This window comes from Cheilinus undulatus, linkage group 3 (assembly GCF_018320785.1).
Source record: "Cheilinus undulatus linkage group 3, ASM1832078v1, whole genome shotgun sequence".
In the NCBI taxonomy this organism is placed as follows: Eukaryota; Metazoa; Chordata; class Actinopteri; order Labriformes; family Labridae; genus Cheilinus; species Cheilinus undulatus.
Window position 1 is genome coordinate 35154592 of NC_054867.1, and position 11429 is coordinate 35166020.

General features: G+C 39.0%; 1 protein-coding gene across 1 annotated transcript; it reads right to left on the reverse strand.

Moving 5' to 3' along the window:
• Positions 1-1832: 1832 nt before the first annotated feature.
• On the reverse strand, positions 1833-5222 carry LOC121507200 (N-acetyllactosaminide alpha-1,3-galactosyltransferase-like). Its single transcript, XM_041783410.1, has 2 exons — positions 5090-5222; positions 1833-4956 (listed from the first exon to the last, which is right to left on the reverse strand). Exons 1-2 carry the CDS (start codon positions 5167-5169, stop codon positions 4272-4274), a joined length of 765 nt encoding a protein of 254 aa, XP_041639344.1. The 5' UTR covers positions 5170-5222; the 3' UTR covers positions 1833-4271.
• Between the last annotated feature and the right edge of the window lie 6207 nt (positions 5223-11429).

An 11429-nucleotide genomic window follows, 5' to 3' on the forward strand; every position in this document is an offset into this window, starting at 1 on the left:
TATATGTCCATTCAATTTGGTCAAACGACTGCTGAGCTGCTGACTGCTGAGATGACAGCAGAGTAAGGCTTATTACTGGCATACAGTATATTCAATATGTGACGAGTATTACAAAAAGGAAACTGTTTAACAGACTTAAGGGAAATAAGATGTAACATCGAGACCGTCCCTGTCTTCCAAACAAGTTTTAACTTGTTATACTTTTTACAATCTTAACATTGGTAATGTTGATTTTATAGCAGTACCACAGTACAGTCATTCTAATGCATTTAAATGGTTCAAATAAAAAAAAAGCTAAAACACAAGAACAAGATTATATCTGATGTAATATTCCTATTACAAAAATGACTGTTTTTCAAGTCATAATGTAACACATATGTTGTCACGATTAGCAAGCAGTCCAAACTTACACATATCTCAACCTGCCAAAAAGTCATTTGGAAAAGAGGCCTTAAGACATCTGTTTAAAAAAGATTGCATTTTCAATTCACCACAATGCATGAATTTACTGTGTATTTAGAAAAAGGTTGGTTGTCTTAACCCTAGCACTTAAGAAGAGGCAGCCCTGGGTGGGACATTATTAGTGCTATTTGGAGCAAAATTTCAGACATTTCTACAAAACAACCAAATAAAAGAACAAAGAGGTAAAATCAGAAGGTACAGAAAGAGAAGAAAGAAACAGGCATTTTTACAAAAACAAACAATTGAATAGCACACCCTAATTAAATGCCACTTTTTTGCCACTTGATGCTCATTTTTGCCACTTTTTGGCCATTTTAGTAGCTTTTTACTTATTTTGCCACTTCTTGACCACTAAAAAAAAAAAAAAAAAAGAAGAAGAAGAAAATAAGAAAAAGGGTTTACATTTTGAAAAAGGCTGTATTTGTGCTACAGTAAAATAAATAAAACTAATCTTCTGTTGCTTTGATAACAGTGGCTTTATGGGCGGTCTTGACATCATGTAGTTAATGACATGAATGAAATCACATAATTTGTTCATTAACATTATTTCTGATTGACCTAAAGGTAGGGCTTTATCACAGGAAGATTCTCTACTATTAGCCTCAGTGAGTATTTTTAAAAGGCAAAATTGTCTTACCTTTGTGCACAGGTATAGACGCAGCTGACTGTGAAGGCCAGTGAATGCCTGCTCTATCATCTTTAGCAGTGGGATTGTTTACGACAGAACAGCAAGCAGGCCGGCTTTAAGATCCTCCCTGATACTCAAGATGACTAAAATGTTCAGTGATCAAAGCTTGGTGTATTGTGAGGAGATGTGCCTCAGGTTTAATTTGGAGAGGTTTTTAATCTGCCACTGTTTGCATTTATTTAACATGACCATCTACAGAGATTTTCATGTGATATGTATAGAGAACAATTAGCAGCAAAATTCTTTATCTGACTAAGGAAAGAGGACATGGACATGAAGTCTATGATTTGTTTATAGCTTGGAACAGTAAAAGCACAGAGCACTCTGCACAAGCAGCTGCCACAAATGCAAACAAACAAAATGGCAACATGAAAAAAGAGAGATTATTTATGATTTATTTGACTTTATGTAACCAGGAAGAAATTCACTGAGATTAAAATTCATACAGACACAAAAAACAAAGCAATTACAACCATAGACATTCCAAATCTGAGACACGGATGAGAAAGTCATCAGTCAAAACATCTACAACCTGATACATCATCCTCCAATGCCTTTATCTTTGAAAAGATTAAAGGAGACCAGCTCCTCAAGACATAAGGTCTCTTGAAGAAGATTCCAGGCTGCAGGAGGAGCATACCTGAAACTCCTTTTACCTGACTTTGGGAACAGAGAGCAACCATAAATTTTGTGACTGTGCATGGTCAAAGAAGGCCAACCAACTCGATCATACAGAGTCCAATGATGACTTAAGGACTCAAGGTTTGTCATAAACCTTAGCGCCCCATGGTACACAATCTCCAAAGATTTAAGGCATTGAGAAGATGCATGCATGTACAGAACATCAGTGTAATCAATCAGAGGCAAAAAAGTGGCAAAAACAAGTCTTTTTCTTTGCTTCAAATGAAAAACAAGACTTATTCCTGAAATAAAAACCCAGCCGCAACTTTAACTTCTTTACAAGTTGATCAGTATGAAGCTTAAAGTCACCAATCAAGAATCCAAGATATTTATAAGATGACACTCAATCACATCAACCTGAGACGTTGTGATATGAGGAAGGTTCAGCTCCCCTTTGAGTTTGTAAACAACATGAATTTGGTTTTGTCAGGATTCAGAACTAGTTTTAATTCCCACAGAGTTTCTTGTACAATATCAAAGGCTTCCTGTAAACAACAGAGAACCTGATGCTGTGTAGGAGCGGAGCAATAAATAACAGTGTCATTGGCATATAAATTAAATTTGCACTGGTGACATTATGCCCAATACTGTTGATATACAGTGTAAGTAACAGCAGCACCAGTTGGTGAGTTACACCTTAGCAGCCAAACAAATACAGTCTTATGAAACACTGTATGTTTGTTTACAGTCTTCTGTCTGGTTATAATATAGCCCAGCCCCTCCTCTATCCAATATCACCACATCAGTCGTATTGATTGATGGGGTCTCTTCATGTAGTCTATTGAAGTCACCTAATCTGGTACAGTGACCATTATAAAAGATGTCTGCGTAGGTTCTCATTCATCCATGTCACAGTTTTCCAGATCTTGAGGTTTTGAAGACATCTCTTCCCTAAAAGGCTTCTTCAGTTCAAAAGAAACTGGGTCAAGAGCCAGAGACAGTTAAAGACAATAAAACTTGTGAAGACTGACCTCTGCCTTAAAATACCTCATGTCCAAAGGAGTTACTGGGTTTAGGTACGAGCTCTTTTGATACTTTTCACTAGTTTACAATTTGTTAAGCTCAAAGTCAGATGTCGAGAGTGATGAATAGTTCTGATTAGTTAAAAAGAGGGAACTCATATAAAATGCAGATAGGAGGTTTCAGCCCAGAAGGGGCAATGCTATTTTCATATCAGATTTTAACATTCTAATGTTTTGTTCACACAGGACTTGAGTAAAACAACTAATGTGAGTTAACTGAATGTAAAGTCAACGTAAAGACACAAGTAGAAGCAAATTTGCCTTAGGTGGCATGAATGCTGAAGATGTGGGGTGCAAATAGGAGAAGGAAACCCCTCCCCTCTCACGTCTTGGGGGCACTTGCATAACGTGATTTGACACACAAGTGGAGCAAGTTATTTGAACAAATAAAAAAAAGCAGTTTTGCTAAATTTGCACATTCAGATGCATGTGAATAGGTGGTCGTCTGCATCTGGTGTGAACACAGCATTAGGTTACTTGAACAAGACTAAAAATACCAGCAGTTTTGTTAGTATTTAAAGGGATAGTGAATTTTGAAGTTGTTTGACATACTTGTCTTTTGTTTCGGGAAAGAAGAGAGAGAAAGAAAACATCTTTTAAAAAACATATTTTCTTTCATAAAATAAGCCAATGAGGCAAAAATCATGGACTCAGAACTTTTGGACCTGGTAGATTTTGACCAAATCTGAGAATATCTGCAGACCTTCTGTAGATGCAATTACTTGGCATGAGTTCTTTAATGGATTTGTTTTCACCACTGTTACATCAATGCACTCTACAGTCACTCACATTGCACATGAGCATTCTGAGACTGCTTTCAGCGTGAATGCGGAAGTGCTTCTTTGAGCACGTTTCTTCATTCTGAGAAATTTACATTGGTTTTCGGTTAATAAATACACCTTATGAGGTGTTGTTTTTAACTGAACAGAGTCCTCAATTCAACACAAGAAGTAAACAGCAGAGATGGGCGGAGATGGGGGGCACTGGTTTGTACTCATTATATTGTGTTGTTGTTTTGGTTGAAAGCCCCCCAGTAGTGGCATTTTACATACTGCATTTAAACTGCACAGTGGTTGAATTTTGATACAACCCTCCCATTTAAATGATATAAGCTATGCTAAATTGAGCACCAACTGCTTTGAATAACAGCAGGCTGCTGCTAGCTGTCTTGACACTCATCAGCTCAGTTATGTCAGTCTTCATTTATCAATTGAACTTGTCACCAGGCAGGTGCAGGAACAATCAGTTTAATATGAGTTTGTTTAATGTTTACCTGAATTGATTTAATGTCAGATGACATATGAATGAAATGTAAACATGCCAGGAAGGTGCAAAAGAATCCTGTTTCTCTTTAAATGAAGTCAACAGGTGTCCCATCAAATAAAGCAGGAGATTTTGTTATTTCATCCAACAGCACATTAGGGACTGCGTAGCTTCTCATACTGTTTTGGTTCCCACAGTAGCCTGGTGACTCGTATATCCCTTTTATAGCTGATACTGGGGTCCCAGCAGTACTCTGGAGAGAGCACCCTACTGGGTTTGTGAAGCCACAGGTATTTGTTGAGATGACTCTCATCATGCCACAGAGCCTCCACATTGTTTTGTTTATCCTCCATGATGCCTTGATAGCAGGCCTTGGCCAACGCCTTCACACTCTTCCACGAGCCTCCAAAGACAGCAGCATGATAGTAATAATCCCCAGTTTCCATGTACGCCTTGGACTTGGGGTTGCGGTCGTACGTAAACATCTTCTTTGGAAGGTGGTAAAAGTGGGCGTGGAGGAGAGCCACAGAGTCTCCCAGAGCCTCTGAGCCAAATCTCCCAGCGAACACCTGATCCACATCAAAGCAGAAGACATGAGAGAAATGGTGGCGAATATCCGCCTCAATGATAGCTACTATGGTCTTCATTCGCATCATAGAGATGTCCTGCCACCTGGTGTGTCTCTCCACTTTGATGACCTTCATGGTTCGCTGAGGAGCGAGCTTAATATCAGGCATCTTTTCTGGTTGGTCTGTGAACACGTAATATGTGACAGGTAAACCCACCATAAAGTGATCCTGAGAGGAGTTCAGGAAGTTCTTAAGGTAAGCATCCAGGTACCTTTAAGAGAGATACATTGCTGGGTTTAATTTATGTTCTAACACTAACCCTTCTATTTGTAGTTACAACATATAAATGTTATGTACTTTTATTATTAGTAATCAGAGCAGGATATGTTTATAAGAAAACAAACCTGCCAACTGCAAACACTGTTAAAGCCACAGAGGACCCTGCTGCCTTGTGGCTCTGGTCATAAATCTCAGGGTTGAACATCCCCTCCCAGATGATGGGAGCTTTCCATGTTGTGCATGTTTGCACATCATCTCTGGCCCTGAAACACAGGACGACATTTTCACTTAAATTGAAGTCCTTTATTACTAGTTTTTTTATTACTGATTTTTTTTTTTTTTTAATTGGTAACACAATTCTCTTTATTTAAAGAAATGTTTATTCATTCAGGAACACCTTTGTCATACATTTAGTCATTTATTGCAAAATGGATATGCAGTTTTAATTGGCAGAGAAGGCTCTGCTGAAAAGATGCTCCCTGGGTTGGTTAAGCATGCTTTGACTTTCCAGGCAACACATGGCCTCAGTTTATGACAATGCATATTGTGGACAATAAAATTAGTTTAAAAACAATCCAAAGTAGCATGAGTCTGAATATGAGGGTGCAACAAGCTTTATGCTATAAAGGAGGGGGCTGGGGTGGAGGAGGTTAAGCTTTGCCTGCAGCAGCAGCGTGGTGCATCAGCATTAATGCAAGTAGGGTTTAGTGAGAAGTACTTCATATTTACATACACTGCTGCGTTGGATGAAAGAGCTGTGATTGGCTGTGGGAGCTTGATGTGGGAGTCGATAATTGGGATCAGCTGGCTGTCAGCTGATCATGACTGGGCGTATAACTACCTTATCCTGCATTACTTAAAGCAAGGCTTCATTTAGTTGATCTCAAACCTGCATTTTATATACATTCTGGATCTGCCGGATCTCTATCAGCACTCTGAAAGCTCTATCTTAAATTAGGGTTAAAGTCAATGTAAATGCACGTGAGAGATGTGCATTTGAGGAGTGATGTTTTATGTTAAAATTCAGCTCTTATTTTGTTGTTTTTAACATTTTTTCTGCAGCTCTTTGAAACTTATGTTGTCCTGTACTCTGCACTCTTGGATGAAATGCACTACCTTATCAACAAGAAGATTTTACAAACATAGATAACTGGCTGTGATTACAGAATAATGAGTTAAACATTTCAAGGGGTGAGTGAAGTTATCTTAGCATCTTTATAGAACGTCCTGCTGACGAATAATGTCAAAAGAGCAGAAAAACACAAGCTCTGAAATGAAGTGGGTGGGATGATCCCCCTCTGCCACCCATACTTCCAAGTATACACCGTGTTCCAAATTTGTATGCAAATTGGTTTTTAGTGTCATAAACATTCTTTTTTTTGTTTTGTTTTTCAATTAAACTCATGGTTGGTATTGTGTCTCAGGGCTCTTTGGATCACTGAAATCAATTTCAGACACCTGTGATAATTAGTTTGCCAGGTGAGCCCAATTAAAGGAAAACTACTTGAGAAGGGCGTTCCTGATTCAATCAAACTTTATCAATCAATCAATCAATCCAACTTTATTTATAAAGCACTTTCCATACATAACATGTAACTCAAGTGCTTTACATAGACAAAATAAAAACATTCCCTCAAACCCACCCACTCACCCCCACCTTTTGCTTAACATAGACAATTAAAGTCATTCCCTCACACCAACACACCCGCAACCACCCTATCCCATTATCAACCACCCCACCGACAACAGTTACATGTGCACCCACTCACACACACTGTTTCACAAACATGCACACATACACACACTAAAATAGTGGACATTAGGCTGAGAACAAGAGGCTGAGAACAGATGAACCAGTTGAGAAAGCGCCATCAGAGGAGCCGTCTGCACCAGGAGCAGAGAGTCACCCACAGCCACAGGACACCAACGCAGGACCCAGAGGAGAGCTGGGGCACAGACACCAAACCTCCACCAGGAACCCACGAGACAGACCCCTGCAGCCACAGCCGACCACCACTCCTGGGGCAGAGGGCTCCCCCAGAGGAAACACTTGAGATCCTAAAAATGATAAAAGGATAAAAATAAGTAAAAACTAAAATACAAATAAAAGCTAAGAACTAAAATATAAAATAGCATAACTAAAACTAACTAAACTAAAACCAGTAAAAGAACTTTAAAATTGTTCCTAAAACACACGGGGAGCCATTGCAGTGATGCTAAAACCGGTGTATTGTGGGCCCGTCCTCTGGTCTTAGTCAGGACATGTGCTGCTGAATTTTGTAATAACTGTAGACCTGAAATATTCTTTTTGGGAAGACCAGAGAACAGGGCATTACAGTAGTCTATACGACTAGTGATAAAAGCATGCATCAGCGTTTCCATGTTGGCCCAAGAGAGAATGGGGCGGACTCTGGCGATGTTCTTTAGATGATAAAAACCTATTTTTGTTACATTCTTAATGTGTGAAATAAAAGACAGCTCAGAGTCAAAAATTACACTATTAAGCAGGCCCCAGGTTTCAAGCAATATGGGAAAGAAAAAGGATCTCTCTGCTGCCAAAAAGTGTCAAATAGTGCCATGCCTTGGACAAGATATGAAAATCTTACTGATTTGAAATTTGTGGCTGATTCAGAGCACAGACAGGTTTGTGCAGATAAAGACATAATGAGGAAGGTTCCTGCCAGACAAATTCATCGGATTAAGAGAGCAGCTGCTGGTATGTTACAAAGCAGCAAACCAGTATTTGAAGCTGCTGGAGCCTCTCGAGTCCCACCAACCTCAAGGTGTAGGATCCTCCAGAGGCTTGCAGTCGTGTATAAACCTACTGTTCAGCCACCCCTAACCAATGCAAGCAAAACGGTTGCAGTGGGTCCCGAAACACATGAAGACTCATTTTCAAACAGTCTTTTTTACTGATGAGTGCCGCGTAACCCTGGACTCCAGATAGAGGAGTAGTGGATGGTTGGTGGATGGCCACCCTGTCCCAATAAGGCTGCAACATCAGCAAGGAGGTGACAGAGTCAGGTTTTGAGCCGAATCATGGGGAGAGAGCTGGTAGGCCCCTTTGGGGTCCCTGAAGGTGTAAAAATGGCCTCGGCAAAGTATACAGAGTTTCTGACCGACCACTTTCTTCCATGGTATGAAAAGAGGAACCATGCCTTCTGTAGCAAAATGATCTCCATGCATGACTGTTACGGCTGTCTGGGAATTTTACTTCCTCTCCCTGTTGAGTGTGTGTGAGTGTTCTTGTGTATGTGTGTGTGTGCAAGTGTTCTTGTATGAGTACCACTGCAGCTCTCAGGTTGCCACTGCTGCAGGAGCTCTTTCAGTGATTGCATCCACCTGCGCCCCACCTGAGCCCATCCACCAATCAGAAGGGAGTACGCAGAGGATAAAAGGAGCCGGTGCCTCTTCATTAGTCGACATTGTTGTTAAACTCCTGTAATTCTGTAAACCTACTGAGGCACTAGGAATTTTGGTTTTGTAGCCAAATTAGTTACTTTTTATACACACATTTAGTTTTATATCTGTTAGTTGGGTGCTGGTATTGTATTTTATTTTGGGTTAGATTAATTAGGTTTTTGTTTCTTTTCTTTGCTAAAAACTCAAGTAGTTTCAAAAACTCTAGGTTAGGGTCTCTTTTAGTTCTCTTTTGTCACCTTTTGTACAGTGCTAATGCAGTCCTCTGATGCCTCACCTTGGTTTCTGTTGATCAAACCTTTTGTTAATAAATAGCTTTATCTAACCTTTTCACATCTGGTTTTTATGTTACTTCCCTTTACCCCCCGAGTTGTAACAATGACAATGCTCCATCTCATGCTGCAAAGAATACCTCTGTGTCATTGGCTGCTATAGGCATAAAAGGAGAGAAACTCATGGTGTGGCCCTGTGGAGGTATTATATTTTGGCCTCTGGCTATGCAAGGCTCCAGCTTTGAGGAAGTTTCTGAGAGGGCGGATGTTTACTGGACCAGAAAGAGTGATTAACATTGGGCTTGGAACAGTGTCTGGAATCAGACATTGTTCCAAGCAGCGCAGTTCAAATATTGTTAGTTACCAAAGGAATGTTTGATGGTTGTCAGGAAATGTGTCTGTATTGAACATTTAGAAGTGTGTAGCTAGGTAAATGTGGACACATACTATGTGCACACTTCGGCTCAGAGATATAAAAAGCCTGTGATCAGAGAGGTCGGTCGTCTCACTTGTATACCATTCTCCTGCTTGCAATAAAAGTGACATCAAGGCTGCATTCAACTCGTTCTGACTCGTGTCTCGTCTTTAATGTAGTATTTCTGGCTACAACAACCCTCATCCTCCCCTGACCTCAACCTTATTGAGAACCTTTGGAGCATCCTCAAGCTAAAGATCTATGAGGCAGTTCACATCAAAACAGCAGCTCTGGGAGGCTATTCCGACATCTTGCAAAGAAATTCAAGCAGAAACTCTCCAAAAGCTCACAAGTTTAAATGGACGCAAGAATTGTGAAGGTGATATCAAAGAAGGGGTCCTATGTTAACATGTAACCTGGCCTGTTCAGATGTTTTTGATTGAAATAGATTTTGATTTCAGTAAATATGACCTTCTGATGCTGCAAATTCAATAAATGACCATTTTCAGTTCTTTACAACCTATAAAATGTTTTAAAACTTTGTTGTGCATAAAAATGTGGAACAGTGCATTTTGAGTTTCTTATTTTTGAAAAAAAAAAGTTATCATTGGGAGGTTTGTTTAATAGAATTTGAATCCTGCTCTAACAGTTGATGACTTGAAAATTATACTGACTGTCATTTGCATTGTATATTTAGGAAAATCAGAGAAAAATATCATTTGCATAATAATTTGGAATGCAGTTTAGTCTCATTGTCTAGGAAAAACTGCAATGATGACTATAACCTCTGCATGTGGGGCACATGAGATCACCACACAACTATCCAGTGTCCAGTTATAAGATCTAAGATGTGATGTATACCTACTGTACATATGTTTAAATAATCTCAGCCAGTTAATGGTGGGGATCTGTCACAGGCTGAAGATTTGGGACATAAGTAGAGCATTTTTATCAGGGTCATAAACCTCTCGCCAAAACCAAACTTTTAAGGGCATTAAACATATATGTCCATTCAATTTGGTCAAACGACTGCTGAGCATTCAAGGAGATGACAGCAGAGTAAGGCTTATTACTGACATACAGTATATTCAATATGTGACGAGTATTACAAAAAGGAAACCCCTCTGGAATAAAGCCTGTCTGATCGGGATGGATAAATGCACCGAGATGGTTGGATAGCTGATTGGATAAAACTTTGGCAATAATCTTCTGATCACTGTTTAACAGACTTAAGGGAAATAAGATGTAACATCGAGACCGTCCCTGTCTTCCAAACAAGTTTTAACTTGTTATACTTTTTACAATCTTAACATTGGTAATGTTGATTTTATAGCAGTACCACAGTACAGTCATTCTAATGCATTTAAATGGTTCAAATAAAAAAAAAGCTAAAACACAAGAACAAGATTATATCTGATGTAATATTCCTATTACAAAAATGACTGTTTTTCAAGTCATAATGTAACACATATGTTGTCACGATTAGCAAGCAGTCCAAACTTACACATATCTCAACCTGCCAAAAAGTCATTTGGAAAAGAGGCCTTAAGACATCTGTTTAAAAAAGATTGCATTTTCAATTCACCACAATGCATGAATTTACTGTGTATTTAGAAAAAGGTTGGTTGTCTTAACCCTAGCACTTAAGAAGAGGCAGCCCTGGGTGGGACATTATTAGTGCTATTTGGAGCAAAATTTCAGACATTTCTACAAAACAACCAAATAAAAGAACAAAGAGGTAAAATCAGAAGGTACAGAAAGAGAAGAAAGAAACAGGCATTTTTACAAAAACAAACAATTGAATAGCACACCCTAATTAAATGCCACTTTTTTGCCACTTGATGCTCATTTTTGCCACTTTTTGGCCATTTTAGTAGCTTTTTACTTATTTTGCCACTTCTTGACCACTAAAAAAAAAAAAAAAAAAGAAGAAGAAGAAAATAAGAAAAAGGGTTTACATTTTGAAAAAGGCTGTATTTGTGCTACAGTAAAATAAATAAAACTAATCTTCTGTTGCTTTGATAACAGTGGCTTTATGGGCGGTCTTGACATCATGTAGTTAATGACATGAATGAAATCACATAATTTGTTCATTAACATTATTTCTGATTGACCTAAAGGTAGGGCTTTATCACAGGAAGATTCTCTACTATTAGCCTCAGTGAGTATTTTTAAAAGGCAAAATTGTCTTACCTTTGTGCACAGGTATAGACGCAGCTGACTGTGAAGGCCAGTGAATGCCTGCTCTATCATCTTTAGCAGTGGGATTGTTTACGACAGAACAGCAAGCAGGCCGGCTTTAAGATCCTCCCTGATACTCAAGATGACTAAAAATGTTCAGTGATCAAAGCTTGGTGT